We start from the raw sequence: 18,262 nt of genomic DNA, 5'->3' as shown, positions 1-18,262 counted from the left end.
AAAAAAAAAAAAAAGTACTCAGCTGTCAAACGCTAGCTGCCATTTCTGTGTCTGCAACCCTCCACCCCGCAACAGCCAGCCCTACTCACTTGGTGATCTCCTCTAAGGCTGCTTCAGGTAAGGCCAGCATCTCCACCAGCAGAGACAGGATCTCAAAGAGCAGAGTGTGGGGGTTCGGGAGAGCCATGTCCGTCAGGGCGTTCTGTTCTGGGGACATGGGATGGTGGCTGCCATTAGCATCTGGTAGCGCTGGGTGCCCCTCCCTCAGCTCTGACTGCCCTGGGTTCGTGCCCTGCTCACCCATGGAGCAGAAGAAGCGCCTGGTGTCTGTCATCACGGCCAAGAAGTCTTTGAAGCCCACATGACCGTCTCCTGTGGAGGCCAAAAGAATACGGGGTGGGCCCAGGCTTCCCAAAGAGGGTTCAGGCATTGCAACCCAGGCACGGTTATCAGTATTTACTCATTGGGCTTGATTATAAAAGTCACGCATGTTCAGCACAGAAAGCATAGAACACACAGAGAAGTTGAAGGTGAAAATTAAAATCTCCTGGGTGAAAAGCTCCCAGGACTTGAGTCCTAGAGGCAAGCAGTCTGGGTTCATATCCCAGGTCCACCATTTACTATCCATGTGACCGTGGCAGTCTCTCAACCCCACTAAGCCTTCGTTTTCCCATCCACTGGATGAGGCTAACCATGACACCTATCTCATGGGAGATAAAATGAGGCCATGTGCTTAAAACAGGACCATACATATAATACATGCTCAGTAAATGTCAGCGGCTGTTATTACTGGGTGCTGCAGGAGGACACCTATGTACACACAAGATTCCCACTTTGACCTTCAAGGCCCTGCTAGACCTGCCTATTACCTGTCTCCAGCCTCACCTGGTGCCCAGTTCCCCCAGCACTAACCTGTTCCCCCACCAGGGGCCACCCTCTTTCCTGTGAAGGGCTTTTGCACATGCTACTTCCTCTTTCTAGAAGTCTCTCCCACCACCCTCCAACTCTTTCACTTAGTTCTTCCCTCCTTGACACTGCTTCTTCAGAGAAGTCAGACCGCCCCAGGTCAGATCCCCCATCAAACCCTCTCATAAGACCCCTGTACTTAACCACATGCTCGGAAGATCTGGGATTTAATGGAGGCTCTGGGAGACAGGAACGGGGTCTGGTTTGTTCTGTGCTGTGTCCTCGGGACTTGAGATGGGTAGGTCTTAGCAAATGTTCACTGAACTACTAGACAGATGAGTGAATGGTCTCTAATCCTTAAATGCACCCTCTGGAGGTGCTTAATACTCTTATCCCCAAGTCACAGATGAGGCCTGAGGCGCAGAGAAAAGAAGGCTGTTGCCTAGGGTCACTTTGGGGCAGAGCTGGGGTCAGTTCCTGGCTTGTGTGTGAGGATTCGCACATGTGCAGTAATGAAGGAAGCAGAGTCGGAGTCACAGTCGTCAGGAGCCCAGGCCCCCCCCCGGCCCCGCTGCTCCCCGTACTCTGAGTCTAGCCAACCACACCACATGTGATTCAACTTGCCCTGCACTCTCTTCTCTTTGTCTAGGTTATTTCTACCACCAGGAACATCCTTCTTCCTTCTTCTCTCCCTGCCTAACTCCTGCTTAATCTTTCACAATTTGGATCAGGCATCACCTCCTCCAGGAAGCCTTCCTTCCTGATCCCTTCCTCCAAGCCACCTTAAGTGCTGCTTCCTTTGCTGACTCTTCTGTGTCACTGTCTGTGTGAGCACCTCGAGCGCAGGTCATGTGGGTCTTTCACATCTCTTTATCCACAGTGTTCAGCACAGGGATGGGCACACAGTAGGCATTTAATATTTAGTGGATGCATAATACTAGCAGTTAATGTCTCCTAGACACATTTTGTGCACCAAGTGTTGTGCTCAATGCTTTGCCTGGATTATCTCATTTAATCTTTTCAGCAGCCTGGTGAAATGGGTATTGCCATCAGCCCTATTGTACAGATGGGGAAACTGAGGCTTGGTGAACTTCAGTGATTTGTCTAAGGTCATACAGCTGGTAAAACAAGTGACCACATCATGGGGAATGTCTGGTGAAGCACACACGTGGACCTCAAAGGAAGGAATCTCAGAGATCACCTATATCTTGGGGTCAGGAGGTAGGTCTTGGTCATCTCCGGGTCCCCAGAACTGGCATTGAGTAGGTGCTCAGAGAGCATTAACTTTTAGGGCCAAGACAAGCTATATAATTTGTGGCGTCCAGTGCAAAATAAAAACATAAAAATAATCAAGAATTTGCAGACTGCGAACATTCAATCAAGGGCAGGGCCCTTTAAACATGGAGCCCTGTGTGACTGCACAGGTCTCACACGGCCCATGAAGCTGGCCCTGCCTGGGACACAGAATGAAGCCTCCTCCCCTCCACTCACCATCAATGTCAGCACTCCTCAGGGCTTCCTCCACCTGGGCCGGCGTCAGGGAGATGCCCATAACGAGCAGGATGTTCTCCAGGCTGCGTGCGTCCACCTTTCCTTGGCCACTGAAGATCTCAAAGTAACTGCGGAAGGCTGGGGTGGACAAGGGGTTTAAGTGAGGTGGGGACAGTTCTTGTTTCTATCATTTATCCCATCCCCTCCAGCCACCCTCCTGCCCTGCGTCCTCTACCACCAGGGCCAGGCGGAGGGGCAAAGGAACCAACAGAGTGAAAGTGGAGGGGTGTGGTCCCATCTTCTCACTCCACTCTCTATACAAGGCCAAGCCATGGGCCCAGATGGTGTGGCAAAAGCTAAGCTAATTAGCAACCTTCACTTTGCATCAGGGTCATGCCCACTTTAGGGCATCCCGCTATGTGCCAGGCACTGTGTTAAGCTCTTTACAGCCATGTTCTCATTTAATTCTTATGACAGTCTTGCGAGAGCATAATGATTGTTCCTTTTGTAAAGATGGGGAAACTGAGGCTCAGAGATGAGGTGACTAGACTTGTTGACTCTAAGTCTGCGCCCTTGACTTCGGTGCTCTGTGGTCACTTACCTGCATGGACATGGCTTCTAGGTTAGCTTCAGTCGTCGGACCAGAGCCCAGGACCAGGCAGGATACCGAGAAAATCTCAGAGCAGTGCCAATTAGTACAAAAGCTGTGCTCTGGTCATAATGTGTGTGGCGTCTGGTTTCTCAGCCCACAGCAAAATGTGGGTTAGAAGCAACAGACTGAGTAAGAAGACTGGCTCTGCCATTTAATAACAAGTTGGGTTGCTGTTATGGGCTGAATTGTGCCCCTCACCCCCACCAATTCATAAGTAGAAGCCCTAACCCCCAATACCTTAGAATGTGACTATATTTAAAGAGGTCTTTAAGGAGGTGATTAAGTTAAAATGAAGCCACTAGGGTGGTCCCTAATCCGATCTGACTGGTGTATTTACAAGAAGAGGAAGTTTGGACACACAGGGAGACACCAGGGATGCACGTGCACAGAGGGAAGACCACGTGCATACACAGGGAGAAGGCAGCCCTCTGCAAGCCAAGGACAGAGGCCTCAGGAGAAGGCAAACATGCCAGCACCTTGATCTTGGACTTCTAGCCTCCAGAGTTATGAGAAAATAAATTTTAAGCCACCCAGTTTGTGGTACTTTGGTAAGGCAGCCTGAGCAAGCTAATACAGTAGCCATGGGCAAGTCACTGTACTTCTCTGAGCCTCGATTTCTTTATCTGTAAAATGGGCAGAACAACAATACACCCTCCAAGAGTGGTTGTATTAATTCAGAGCCTGGCACATAATAGACGCTGTAGGTCTACAAGCCTCTGACACACAGAACAGAAACGTGGCGAAGAGCTAGGGCTAGGATTTGGGTAGAGGTGAGTGGTGACGTGCTGTGAGCAGGTACACTGAAAAAGAAACACAAAACAAAAACAAAACAACTCTCAAAAGCAGTTCCAATCATCGAAAATGCATGGTGGTTTGGACCATCAGAGCAGGGTAGCCCATGGGAAGCAGTGATAGCTCCCCATCCCATGGTGGGTAAGAGGAGACCCAGAGCCCAGCCCCAAGGACAACAGGGAGCCAAGGGCACACACAGGCCATGCTCTGGGTGGGTGTTCAGGTCTTTCACATTTTTGGGTGGGGGTGGAATGCGGTGGGACATGGGGACCTGTCCAGGGCAGGCAGTCTCGTTAAAAGGTGGAAGATGGTCTAGGACAGGTGGGGGGTCCTGGAGCCCTGCCTCCCATACAGGTTGCTTCTAAAGAGGACCAATAGAGCAGGTGGGCTCAGGCTTTAGAGGCAAAAATGCCTCTAAAACCTAAAGCGCTTGGCAGGCTTGCTTCCATCACTCAGAGAGGCGGCCCTGGAACTGGGAAGAGAACTGGACCCCGAGGATAGGACCCAGCATGATTTCTGGCCCCCCACCCAGCGGTGTGTGAGCTTGGGTCAACCTCTCACTCTGCATTGTCCTCCAGCCAGATAGTCCCCCTTGGTGCACTCCACAGGGCTGTGGTATGATCTGTAAGCCACCCCCCACCCTGGGTCTATGAATCCCAAAGGACTGAGGGTTCTGCCTGCCCCTGCGAGGGGCTTCGCCGGCCTGGCCTGCCTCACCTTCCTCTTGCTTCAGGGTGAGCTGGTCCTCGGCCCGCTCCTCCCAGTTCTGACACAACCTGAGGAGGCCGCTCTCTCCCGGCTCCTGCCTGCAGGGGACAGAACCCCGGGCCCAGGGTACTCATCCAGTCCCCCAGCCCTGCCCAAGGCTGCCACCGAGAGCTAGGGGAGGCCAGGGGGAAGCCCAGGCAGGAAGGACCCTGGGGAGGCTTTGAGAGGTCAGGGGGGGCTGAGTGACCCAGGGGAGGAGTGAGGCAGAGATGAAGGGAGGTGACACAAGGGACACCGTTGTGGGGAGTTAGAAAGAGAAAAGGGGTCAGGAATGGGAAAGGAGCCCTAGATGTGGGAAGAGAGAGCTGCGAAAGAGAGAGAGCACAGGCTGGCGAGGAGAAATGGAGAGAGGGACACAAGAGGAAAACAGACAGAGACGAGGGTCTGGGAGAGAGATGCTAGTGACACAGGGTCACAGGCTGTGATCCTGGATGCCCTTTTGGGGGTGGCTCCTACCGTGCCTTGGCATAGCTCAGGCTCCTCTCACCGCTCTGGTACAAGAGTTCTGTCCTTCTCCAGCCCAGGTCCTGGGCAGGCGCTGGCAGGACTGTGACGGGTACGGAGGCAGGGATTGGCCCAGGGGCTGGCAGCCTGGCCCAGGATGGGGCCGTGGCGGGGGCCGAGGAAGGGGTATGAGGCAGGGCCGGAGGCTGGTTTGGGGCTGAGTTGCCAACTGGGGTTGAGGTGGGCACAGGGGTCAGGGTCTTGGGGGACTTCCGGTTTGGCAGGGCCTTGGTTGCCCTGCGATGTGTGGCCTCCTCCTCCTCCACCTCCAGCAAGCACTTCATGAAGCCTTGCCTGGTGGCCCCAAGGTTCGGGGCACCCGTGGCCACTGTGGGCTCCTGAGGCTGCTTCTGGGCATTGTCCAGCTCCCTCCTTTCTCGAGTGTCCCTCACCTCCTGGGGACAGGAAAGGGGGAGGGAATTGGGGAAGCCTCCAGCCAGCCAGACTGTCCCACAAAGTTTCTTCCCGTCACCCACTCTCTAGGGGATTCTTCTCTGGGCCCCTGGAGGATGTCCCCCAAATCTCACGTGCCTCCCACTAAGCTGTGGTTTTGAGTGAGTTACTCTGGGTCCCATCACTCATTTCTTTCCTCCACTGCAGTTGGCACAGCCTGTCCATGCCCGTTGCCTGCCCGCCCGATCAGAGGTAAGCTTCATGAGGGCAGGACCTCATCTGCCTCTTTTATCCACATCCACCCAGCCATCAGCACATGGTAGGCACTCAATCAATTCCCACTGATTCGTTCAGCAAATCCAGCCACCTCGTGCCTCTGCCCCTCCTGTTACGGAGATGGGCTATCCCCAGCCCACCTCCAACCAGGCCATGCCATGCAGGCTCCCATCCAGCTCCCATCAAAGATGCAGCTCTTGCCACTCTCTTTCTCTTTCTAAAGCACCAGCTCTACCTTCCCCACCAGATTACTCCCATCGGCGTGTAAACATGCTATATTATCTTCCTTCTTACAAATAAATAATAATAATAATAATAATAATAATAATAATAATAATAACCTCTGTGGATACTACAAACCCCTCCAGCTACTATCCCAGCACTCCACTCTTCTTTTAGAGCAAAATTCCTTGAAAGACTTGGCTGTCCTCCATCTCCACTATCCTCCCATCTCCAAACAGGCTTCTGCCCACCACTCGCCAGAGCTGCTCTTGCAAGGCCATGGTCAGGCCTCTGCCCTCCTCACAGTCCACCTCTCAGCGACGATGGCCACAGATGGCCACTCCATCCTTCTGGAGACGCTTTCTTCTCTGGATTCCCACTCTCTCACCGGCCGCTCCTCCCTGGCCTCCTTCGCGGCCCCTTTCTTGTTCTTGCTCCATTTCTAAACGCTGTGGAGACCCAGTGATTCGTCCTCAGACTCCTTCCTGCTCTAAGTTCACTCCTTCCTTAGAGGTTATCTCCATTTTTCTCACATTTACATCTCCAATCCTGACTTCTCTGTCCTTTCTAACAACAGACATCCTCCTGAACCTTTCTTCTTGGGTATCTTGAACATGACCCAAATAGAACCATAGGTGCCTCCCATCCACTCCTTCCCCAGCGTCACCAACTCGGTCAGTGACATGACCTGTTCCTCGGGCCCCAGACCGAGAGGCCCCTTTGATTCCTTTCTTTCTCCAACTTACCTTTCCACCAGGCAGCCCGTCAGCAAGTCCTACTGGCCCCACCTCCAAAATCTATGTCAAAGCCACGCACATTCCGCATCTCTGCTCTTACCACCCTGAGCCGAGTCATACTATCATCTCTTATCTATAATAGTTTGCTGCCACGGTCTCCGTTCACCCTCGGCCCCCACTCAAGTTCATTATCCACCCAGCTGCTACATCAGTGTTTCTAGCTTACATCAGCTCATCTCACTTTCTCTCCTAAAACTTTTCAATGGCTTAGTGTAGACTTAGAATTCATTCCAAATGCTCAGCCTGGACTTCAAGGCCCTGGGTGATCTGCCTCTGCCACGCCTCTGAATTCTTCTCCCATTCTCTCCCTCCCTAGCTTCTTCCTTCCCCCACTCTGGCCTCCTTGCTGGGTTTGGTCTTGACAAGCTCATGTTCATCAGGGCCTGGCCGCTGCTGCAGGCTCTGCCCAGAAGTTCTTCCAGATCTGTGCATGGCTCGATGCTTTCTGTCATTCAGGCCTTGACTCAGTGGCACCTCCTGAACTGCTGAGCACTCCATCAGAGAATCATCATCTGCCTCCAATTCCCTCCCCTTGTCTGTCCTGGTTTGCGCTATTGCTGTCTGCAGAAAGGCTAGTTATTTGTTCATGTTTAAATGGCCTCCCCTCCAAGTAGAACATAAGCTCCTTTCAGCATTAAGTCCCCAGTGTCATGATTGGCCACCTCGTCCACACTAAATTGGTGTTACCCAGTGAATCTGATTGTGTCACTTTTCTCAGTGACATCTGAGGAGTGAGATAATGTGAATAAAGCACTTAGCGCAGAGTAAGTGCTCCGCAAACGGCAGTGTTGAAAATAATTACAGTTGAGACTTTTGCAGCCCAGAAAGGAGACCCAACTTTCCCCCTGCCAAAGGCTCCATCGATTGTTTTCCTGAATTAAGGGAAATGCTCGATTTCTTTCAGGCTTAAAACAAATAAATATCAAAAACAGTCCTGGGGGCCGGCCGAGTGGCGCAATGGTTAAGAGCTGGCTTGGGACGCCAGAGGGCCCCGGTTCGGATCCCACATATGAGGGCGAGTGACACTGCCCTCCACAGCTAAGATGCTGAACAACAGCTCAACCTGGAGCTGGGCTGCCGTGAGTAGCCGGCGACGGCATAGGCTGCAGCTCCTGTTGCAGTGGGTTGCCATGGGCTACCGTGTGTAGCCAGCAGCCAGCATGAGCGGCCAGCAGCTGCAGTGAGCGGCAGTCCAGTTGCTGGCAACTGATCTGCCTCGCCCGGGAAGAGCACAATGATGGTGCCAACTTGGGCCAGTGAAGCGACGTCCTCCACAACTAGACTGAAGAACAAAACGACAGCAACTTGTCTGTTCCCCTTCCCCCAATTCCCCAGTGCTGTTCCCATCCCCCCCAATTCCCCAATTAAAAAAAAAAAACAAAAAACAGTCCTGGAACCCATACTCCATTGTGGTGGGGGAGGGCCCAGGTGGAGGGCCCAGGTGGCAGTCATGAGTCCAGTCTGTTATCACCTCTCCCCTTGCCCTCAGGGCTGCCAAAGTCCCTGGGCTGTGGCCCCATCTCAGATCCAGAGTCTGAGCTCCAAGAAAGTAGGGGTCTGTCTCAGAACCTCCTCGATTATTCCCGGACCCAGCACTGAGCTTGGCTCTCAGCAGGTGAAGGATGATGCCAAGGCCCCAACGTATTTCCTTGCTGCCTTGCAACCCTTCCGCATCTGGACACCTACCTCTGCTTCCCCTGAGCCCTTCCACCTGGCACCATGCGTCCTGCCCATGCTGCTGGGCTGACCTCTGTGTCGCTCTTCTTCTGCCACCGCCCTGCTACTCTGGAGCCTGCAGTGGCTCCCCGTGACCTTTAGACCCACCCTTCATCCGCCACACACAGTCAGTAACTGGAGGGAAGGGAGGGCCAAGGGAGGTGTTTGTGTTTTTGTTTTCTAATAAGGTAGATACTAACCCATGTTTGTATGCTGATGAGACTGATCCTGTAGAAATGGAGACATTGTTCATAAGGGGGAGCGGGGCTGGGGGATGGGATCTAATGAGTAAATGGGGAGCCAGCGGTTGATGGGGGCAGGGACCCGTCTTCATGGCTTCCACTGTAATCGGGTGAAGGCAGGAGTGGTGGAGTGGGGGGGTGGGAAGACGCAGCGGTTCTTCTCATCTGATGCTTCTTGTCTTTTAATAACTCATGAGGCCAGATCATCCCCCCAGACACGTGGCAAGGGGAATGCTGTTGTGAAATGAAATCCTGGAGCCAAGAGGAGGGCGGCCTGGCCAGGGGAACAGCAAAGGATTGTTGCCAAGAGCTTCTGACATTAGCGGTCGTTGCTTGAGAGTGAAACCCATCAACAAGACAGGGTTTTTCAAAAAAAGAAAAAACAAAAAGACAGGGTTCTTCTCCAACTGTGCTGATGTGCTCAGGTGCGGGCGGAGGGTAAGTGGGTGGCTGGGTTTAGCCAGGGTTGGGGTTTGGCCAGTGAATACTTGTACAGCAGAAAGAGACAGAGGCAGATGATGACTGTGTATTCACAGGCTGCCCTGGCAAGTCAAGGAACTAGGAAGTGGCAGAGTTGGTAGAGGTGGGGTGGCTGGGAGGGAATTGGAAGCCCCCCAGGCGTTCAGGGAAGCTTTGGATTGTATGCTGTGACTGACAGCAAATGGGAGGAAGAAATCCATGCTGACGTGGAAAAAACCTTGACCTGGGGTGAACCCAAGGGCGCCAGAGTGTAAGAGCATCCTTGACTCCACCCAAGATGCACACACATACATACACACGTACACATGTGCACACCCACACAAAGCACGCATGCACATACTCACCCCTTCCCCAGTTTGACTATAAAATACTTTCCCATTTCTGCCCCTGCCCCCTTCCACCTCCTAAATCTCCCTGCCTCACATCTCCACTATGGCTCTACTTACTGGCAGAGGAACAGGCCCCGGTACTGGCTTGGTCTCCACAGCCTTGCCCCTAAACAAGGGAGAAACCCCCAGTGGGGAGGGGCTCAGCTCGAGGCTTGCCCCTTGCACCCACCTTCTCTCAGCTCCTAGGACACTGAGGTCCCACCACCCCAGTCTCATTCCCCCGGCTTTCTAATCTCAGAGGGGCTCCTCATTCCCTCACATACCCATGTGGGGACATGACCCTTAGAGTATAGACCCACAGGACAAAGAATTCTGGTATCAGAGCTATTCTGCAGATGGGGAAATTGAGGCATGACTTGTCCAAGGTCCTACATCAGGTCAGGAGCAGTCAGGACTAGAATTCACCTCATCTGTAACTTAGCAAAAGAACAATCTTTTTGGGGTCAGGGAGTGGGATAGGGAGTGGCATCAGAGGATAGCTTACCCTCCTTCGGATGTGTTAGGTCCTGGCGTGGATGGCAGGAAGGAGTTGGCAGTCTTTTCCTTCGGAGTTGTCATGGGCACTGGGGGCATCGCTTCCTGGAAGCTGTCCTCATGTCCACCTGAACCAGGCTCTGGCAGAGCCCCCTGGGGACTAATGTCCCCCTCCTTGGGGGACTTGTGTTCCAGTTGCTGTCCACAGCTGTCCAAGGTACAAGAGGGTTCTGTTGACTGGACTCTATCTGACCCATTTGTTGCCTGGTGACTTGGGGTGGGCTGACACTCTGGGCCCTGCTGAGGACAAGGACACTAAAATGAGGAACCCTATGCTGGCTCCCAGGTGAACCTCAACACTCACCTGGAGACAAGTTATCACATGCTTACTCTGGCCCAGCCACTGCAAGCATCATTTCACTGAGTTCTCCCAGCACCCCTAGAAGGTAACACAAGTTGGTGGCCCCATTTTGAGGAAGGAGGAAATTGAGGCCCATGGGAGGCATCGGCCTACCCAAAGTCAGAGCCCCTGCTTCTCTGTGGAAGTAGAATGGAGCCTGGAGAAGATGAGATGATCCTATGTAAATGGGATCCCCCAAGGGATGTTTCAAAGGATAAGAATTCTTCATGGCACTCTCTAAAAAGGGGATTTTTATACTAACTGATTTCAAGATTTACTATAAAGCTACTATAATCAAGGCAGTGTGGCGTTGGAATGAGGAGAGATAAATACATGACTGGAACAAAGCAGACAGTCCAGAAATAGACTCACACTTATGTGGTCAACTGATTTAGACAAAGGTGAAAATTCAGCAGAGAAAGGACAATCTTCAACAAATGGTGCTGGAATGATTGGATAGCCATATGAAAACATGAACCTTGTTTCATATACACAAATTAACGCCACATTGATCACAAACCTAAAATGTTAAACTTAGAACTATAAAACTTCTTGAATAAAACATGAGAGAAAATCCTATGTGACCTTGGGTTAAGCAAAGATTTCTAAGAAATAACACCAAAAGCACAAGCCATAAAAGAAAAATTGATAAATTAGACTTCATCAAAATTAAGAACTTTTGTTCTTTGAAAGTCACTGTTAAGAGAATAGGAAAGACAGTTCACAGACTGGGAGAAAACATTTACAAGTTACATATATGATATAGCACTTGTATTCTGAATATATAAGAACTCTCAATAATAAGAAAACAAACAACCCAATTAAAAAAATAAAGGGCAGAAAGTGAAAAGACAATCCATAGGGTGGAAGGAAAAATTCACAAAGTAGATATCTGATAAGAGTCTGGTATCCAGAGTATATAAAGAACTCTTACAATTAATTCAACAATAAAATGACTAATCCAATTAAGATAATGGGCAAAGTATTTGAATAAACATTTCTCCAAAGAAGATATACAAATGGCCTATAAGCACATGAAAAGATACTCATCATCATTAGTCATTAGGGAAATGCAAATTAAGATCACAAGATTCCACTACACACGGCACACCTATTAGAATGCTTAGAATTAAAAAAAATGGACTATGCCAATCTGGGGTGGGGGACGTGGAGCAACTGGAATTCTCATACATTACTGATGGGAATGTAGAATGGTACAACCACTTTGGAGAAAAGTTTGACAGTTCTTAAGTTAAACATACACATACCATACATATGATCCATTCCACTTCTAAGCATTTATTTGCCCAAGGGAAGTGAAAGCATGTGGCCATATGGACACGAATGTTTTATTTGTAATAGCCAAAAAGTGGAAACAAACGAAGTGTCCATCAATAGGTACAGGGTTGAAGAAATTGTGATATATCCATACAATGGACTGTTACTCAGCAACAAAAAGAAAGAGGTATGGATCGCACAATAACACAGAGGAATCTCCAAATAATCGTGCTGAGTGAAAGAAGCCAGACAAAAAGAATGAATACTGTATGTTTCCATTTATGTAAAATTCTAGGATATACAAACAAATCTATAGGATATACAAACAGCACACAAACCAGTGGTTGCCTGGGGATGGGCGGTGGGTTGGAGAAGGGATGATGACAAAGGAGCACGAGGAAACTTTTGGGGGGCTGATGGATATGTTCATTTTCTTGATTATGGTGATGATTTCGTGGGTGTATATGCATATGTCCAAAACATCAACCTGTACACTTGAAGTGTGTGCAAGTGTATGTCAATTATACCTCACTGAAGCTGTTTAAAAACACACAACCTTGGGCTGGCCGAGTGGCGCGATGGTTAAGAACTGGCTTGGGACGCCAGAGGGCCCCGGTTCAGATCCCACATATGAGGGTCAGTGACACTGCCCTCTACAGCTAAGATGCTGAACAACAGCTCAACCTGGAGCTGGTCTGCTGTGAGTCACCAGCGACGGCGTAGGCTGCAGTTCCTGTGGCAGTGGGTTGCCATGGGCTACCGTGTGTAGCCAGCAGCCAGCGTGAGCAGCCAGCAGCTGCAGTGAACGGCTGTCCAGAAGCCGGCGACTAATCTGCCTCGCCCAGGAAGAGCGCAATGATGGTGCCAACTTGGGCCAGTGAAGCAACGTCCTCCACAATTAGACTGAAGAACAAAACGACAGCAACTTGTCTGTTCCCCTTCCCCCAATTCCCCAGCACTGTTCCCATCCCCCCAATTCCCCAATAAAAATCTTTTAAAAAAAACCAAAAAAAAACACCACACAACCTTGGGCTGAGTGACTCAGTTGGTTAAGAGCACAAGCTCTGAGCAACAGGGTCACCGGTTCGATTCCTACATGGGCCAGTGAGCTGTGCCCGAGCTGAGCTGCCGCTGAGCTGCCAACAGGTGGCAGGATGGCTCAGCTGGCGAGGGCACATGCTCCTAACAACAAGGTTGCCGGTTCGCCTCCCTCATGAGATTGTGGGCTACACCTGCCCTCAACTAAGATTGAACACAAGCTGAGTGGCTGCGAGCCGCCGACCAGCGGCCGGATGGCGACTGGACTTGGAGCTGAGCTAGCTGCGCCCTCCACAACTAAGATTGAAGGACAACAACTTGGCTGTTCCCATTTCCCCAATTTCCCAACACTGTTTCCCTTCCCCAATTCCCCAATAAAATCCTTAAAAAAAAGAAAAAGAAAAAGAAACACAAAATCTTAAAATGAACACAAGGAAAAAGGTATTTTGTGGTGAAATAAGTTAGAAAAGGCACCTGACTCTAATTGTCTCTTACAAGATCTCACAATGCTCAGCAGCTAAGACAGTTTCTAGAATATCCTGGCATAAAAAAACCTGTTTGAGCTTCGTTAAACCCAGCATGCCCCAATTTTAATTGTATCAGAATCCTCCCCCCCCCCATACACACACACACACCTCCCCCCTGCCTCTAGCACCATTGACATACCGTTGGAAACACGTTTTAAAGGCTTGCTGTGGACAACCAATGACTATCCAGAATATCCCAGTGACCCACACAGGCTGCATGCTTGACATCTCCAGGGCACAGAGAGGAGCAGACACCCGTGCACCAGAATGGGGGACACGGGAGCGGGCCTCCTTCGGCTCCCCTGTGAGTCAGCCTTTCCATGCCCTCCTGCCCAGGTCTCTGCTGACGTTACCTGGCAGCTGTCAGGGGCCTGACACTCCACGGTCCCTGGGTTCTGCTGTCTCTCCTGCAGGTCCTCAGTCTCCTTCTCTGACCCCTGCTTCTGCATCTCTTCATGTGCAGTGGGGACCTTGGAAGGCAGCACCCGCAGCTCACTTCCTGGCTTGGCCTGATCCTGGCCTGCCTGCGGCTCCTCGGGCCCTTCCTGGGGGGCCCAAGATGACTGCTTCTGCCTGGGGAGAACAGACAAAGGGACACCTCAGCTCCTGGACTGGGGCCTAGTTTTATATTCTTGTACTTCTTTGTAGTTCCCAGAGCCCCTGTACAGGATGAGGCACACCGTAGGTGCATACTTAAGGCCTGGGAGAACAAACGGAGAACTGACATGACGTCCCCAAATTACAGACACTTTGATGTCAATGTTTAGGGGATTTAAGATTTAAGGTTTTTATTATTATTTATTGGTTTTTGGGGAAAAAAGAGAAGTCAGAGAGAACTGATTCAGGATTTGAATCTGTGATTATCGATCTCACTTGAGTATTTTGGAGTAATTCCTCCAGGCTTCTTCCTGTGGATATACAAACATATTTGCAATGGGGATTTATTTAATTACCACCTTCAAGTAATTGCATAATTTTGCATAGTTAAAATTATCTTGCGTGTGCAATTTTGCAACCTTTTTCACATTTACCATGATAGACTAAATTTTCCCCATGCCCAAAATCCTTCATAAACACGCTTTTTTAATGAAAGCATAAAACTCCATATTTTATAGGTAATCATAATTTATTTAACCACTCCCCAGCTGTGGGCATTTAAAGCACATTGCCATTTCCAATTTTTTAGTGTTTACAATAATGCGACAGTGAAAATCTTTCTGCATAAAATTTTGCTTGACTCTCCAATTATTTCCTTAGGGCCTATTTCTAGCAATGGGTGAAGGGAAAGACAGTTTTAACTCAGTTTAAACAACTTGCCACGTTGTTTAAGCAGATGTGTTGAAATGGTTTACATTTCCACCAGCATGATATACTGTCTCGGGGGATTCACACCCGGCTTTTACTGAGTCCCTTAACTTTTCATGTAGAAGAGATTATTTAGAGGTTTTTGGTTATAGTCAAATTTAAACGATAAGCTGACCAGTCTTCACTATTCCTATTTCCCAAGTCTTTCACTTTGCCTCTCTCTGGCTCTCGCTTGATTTTCTCTTTTTAAAAAGAATATGTTCTCACTGCAGACAAGTTTAAAAACGTACAATATTTAGAAAATAATAACAGTAATTCCATATAAGTGTGTGTTTCCGTGTTGTACAGCCTCTCTTTTGTTCATTCTTCTATTAACTCAGTGAATACATATTTATTGAGCATCTATTATGTGACAGGCATAGTCCCAGGCATGAGGGACCTACGGCTGAACAAGACACATAACAGAAGCTTGTGGTACAACAGGGGAGCTCAGACAAAGGCTAACACAAATAATGACTTATTGTGATTTGTGTAATAAAGAGAAGTTCAGGTGCTGTGGCTGAGGGGGTTCGCTTTGGCCTAGGAGTTCTTGTTCCCCTCTCCCCCTGCCCCAGGTGGGTCACAGGGGGCAGGATTCTCTCCTGGACCTGCTGTGTGGGAAGCCCCCAGCTCACCCTGAGTATGCTGGATGCCTCTGCTCAGGGGCTCTGAGCTCTGGAAGCACCTCCTCTGATGCTTCTCCGTGCCCGGGTTCCTTCTCTGGCCCTTCTGAGGCTGATGAGGGGTCTTTCCCACTGCCTGTTCCTGCAGCATCTTGAAACATGACCTGAAACAAAGATGCCCATGGCGCTGCCACCTCATTCTGGATGGAGGGTTTCCCGCACTCGTGGGCATTGTCCCAGCCTCAGGGGGGAGATTCTGTGCCTAACCGGGGGAATGTTGGGGGAGGGGAAGGAGATAAGAGGCAGGGAGAGAGAGGCTGGGGTGCAGAGCCAGACCCAGCTGAGAGGCTGTCGTGGCTCTGGAATGAAGATGAAGTCCCGAGTAGCACTTGGGCCAAGGGTATCCACAAAGGATGGCTTGAAAGAGCACCCTGGGGGACTTCAAGACCCTCCTGAGGTCTGAGAGAGAGTTCCACAATTTCCATTACTCCAGAGCTCAGGCTCTGGAACTGGGTTGTGACGCCCATCTTGGTCTATCACTTCTTAGCTGGGTAACCGTGAACTGGTGACAGAGCCAGCTCCAAACCTCACTTGAGTCAGCGAACTGGGGACAACCTGGCTCAATCACTTGATAATTGTTATAAGATTCTGATGTGAGCCAACATTAAGGGCACCGACCAGGAGGTGAGGGCCTGTGCCAGGTGCCTCAGGGATTTCACCCAGTCAGTCCTCACCATGATGCACATGAAGGGGTGCCCAAGGTCATGCGGCTGGTTGAGTGGCAGAACTGGAGCCCCTGACAATGCTCGTTGAGAAAAATGAATGGGTGGGTGAAGGAAACCCTGAATGTTTGTCCCAGCCTCCCTTTAAGACTCCCCCTTCAGGGCCTCTTCCAGGCCCCGGGGGAAGCCATGATTTATAACAGAGACTACAGGGAGAGGATGCTACTTAATGCAAGGGAATGGCTTTTTTTTATAGTGATGTTTTTGGCTCTGAAGAAACTAGATGAAGTGGAGGGTCTTCTCTGTGCTCCTCAGTTCATGGCATTTGGCACTTAAAAAAATTGATGGAAAGAGGCTGAGAGGTGAGGTGGAGGCTTAGGAGGCAGGCTGGGGCCTGGGGAGGGGCGCAGATGGGAGCCTTGAGCAGCTGTCAGGGAATAAAGGTGAAACAGGGGAACTGGAGGCCACAGAAGGCAATTCTTATTTTGCACCCCGAGCATCTCTCTGGCAACAGAAGCCAGCATTCTTTTTATGGGAACCTCCCTTTTCCCATTCAGCCAGTGGGGCTCAGTGGAGCCACCTGAGTACCATCTCTGGCTCCATTATACCAAGAGATCCAGGCCACTCAGCCCTGCCATGGTGACTGGTTCAGATGAGTATGTGACCACAGTCTGGGCCAATGACAGTGATACCAGACTTTCCTCAACTATTGCAAAGAGGCTCTCTTCCTGCTGGGGATGCTAAGTCAGAGGATGTAAGCTCGGAAGATGGAAACCTGTAGCGACCAGGGCAATCCCTGCCATCTTGCAGAGAGAGCCTACCTGGGAATGGCACAATGGAAGGAAGAGCCAAGAGACACTTGCTTAGCACCTTGATCCAACTATACCTGAAGTCTACTGGTAGATTTGTCAGTTACCCAAGCTAATGTGTTCTCTTTCTTGCCTAATCCAGTTTGAATTGGGTTTTGTGTCACTTATAACTGAATGTTAATTAGAGCAGTTGTGGAGGAAGCCTGGGCTAAGGAGGGGAAAAGTGTCTTCGGGAGTGGAGGGGTAAGAACATAAGGTGCAGGTCCCTACCTGGCTGACTCCTGATATGGTGGACTCAACGCCAGCTGTCTTGCTGGTGGTTCTCAGGCCAGGACTTGGCTGGGCCTCTGGAGGCTTGATCCTACCCTCCATGTTCATTTCGGTGTTTCTGTTGTCTATTGTGCCAGGGCCAATGCGGGTACCAGGGGAGAAGTCCAATCAAAGTTTCACCAAGTCCGTTACCTGACCACCTCTCCAGCAGTCCACGTGGCGCCTGTAATGTAGGGAGCCGGACTCAAGAGAAGAGGCAGGGCTGGGCCTAGCACAGGAAGGGAACGCAGCAAAACCAGAGAGCCAGCTAACCATGTGCAAGTTACCCACATATGTTTCCTAATTCTCACAGTGACTCTGAGAAAAAGGAGGCTCTGGGAAGCAACGTGACTTGCCCAAGGTCCAACGCTGACTAGGTCACAGAGCGGGAGTAGAACCACAGCCTGTTGGATACCAAAGCCCACAAACTTTCCCCTACAGCAGTGTTTCCCAACAGTGTTCTTTGGAATATTGGTCCCAGCACAAAAAAAAAAGCGTTCTGAGGCCAAATGTGTTTGGAGTGTGCTGAGTTAAAAGTAAGCAGGCTCTTCCCTGCAGGACTTCTCAGAGCCTTTAACATCCTAACGTGCATTTTAAAGAGAACCCCCCACCCCACAAGAACATCACATTTGCTGCTGTTATAGATGAAAACTCTAAGTTCTTCCTGAGACTAAGGAACAGGAGTTGGGGACATCTGTCTAGGGGACCCTATGGTCTCCAATGGCAATATAGAGTTCGCCAAAGCACCCCCACCCTGCCCTGAACACATCCCTTTCTGAGTGTCTCTCCTGCCTTTCCCATCTAACCTCAGATTGTGCTGTACAGCCATTTCCTATACAAACATTCTGCTTTCATTTGGGCAGACTCCTGCAACCCTAACATCACAACCCTAACAACCCAGCCTCTGTGCCCATTGCCAACTTCTCTGTCCCTCCAACACCTTCCCCCGCCCCTCCACCCCCATCCTTCAAGCTGCCACCTCATCAAGCTTCCAACCACCTCAGCCTCTGAATTCCTTTCAGGCAACATTAACACCACTTCCATGGGTACATCACAGACCCCTTTTCGTGGTTAACTAGTTTCTAAGGGTAACTCCTACACCCCCCCCCC

General features: G+C 50.3%; 1 protein-coding gene across 1 annotated transcript in view; it reads right to left on the bottom strand.

Annotated features, from left to right (window-relative positions):
- Positions 1-18,262, bottom strand: part of SPATA21 (spermatogenesis associated 21) — a 39,680-nt gene that overhangs the window by 15,200 nt on the left and 6,218 nt on the right. The window contains exons 2-9 of the mRNA XM_019654848.1: positions 13,694-13,918; positions 10,113-10,310; positions 9,686-9,734; positions 5,066-5,508; positions 4,559-4,647; positions 2,398-2,535; positions 301-372; positions 90-207 (exon numbers count right to left, since the gene is read on the bottom strand). Coding sequence (XP_019510393.1) covers positions 90-207; positions 301-372; positions 2,398-2,535; positions 4,559-4,647; positions 5,066-5,508; positions 9,686-9,734; positions 10,113-10,310; positions 13,694-13,918 — 1,332 coding nt within the window. The remainder of the gene's footprint in view (positions 1-89; positions 208-300; positions 373-2,397; positions 2,536-4,558; positions 4,648-5,065; positions 5,509-9,685; positions 9,735-10,112; positions 10,311-13,693; positions 13,919-18,262) is intronic.

This window comes from Hipposideros armiger, unplaced genomic scaffold (assembly GCF_001890085.2).
Source record: "Hipposideros armiger isolate ML-2016 unplaced genomic scaffold, ASM189008v1 scaffold_232, whole genome shotgun sequence".
Lineage (NCBI taxonomy): Eukaryota > Metazoa > Chordata > Mammalia > Chiroptera > Hipposideridae > Hipposideros > Hipposideros armiger.
This window is presented reverse-complemented; position numbering and strand designations above follow the sequence as displayed.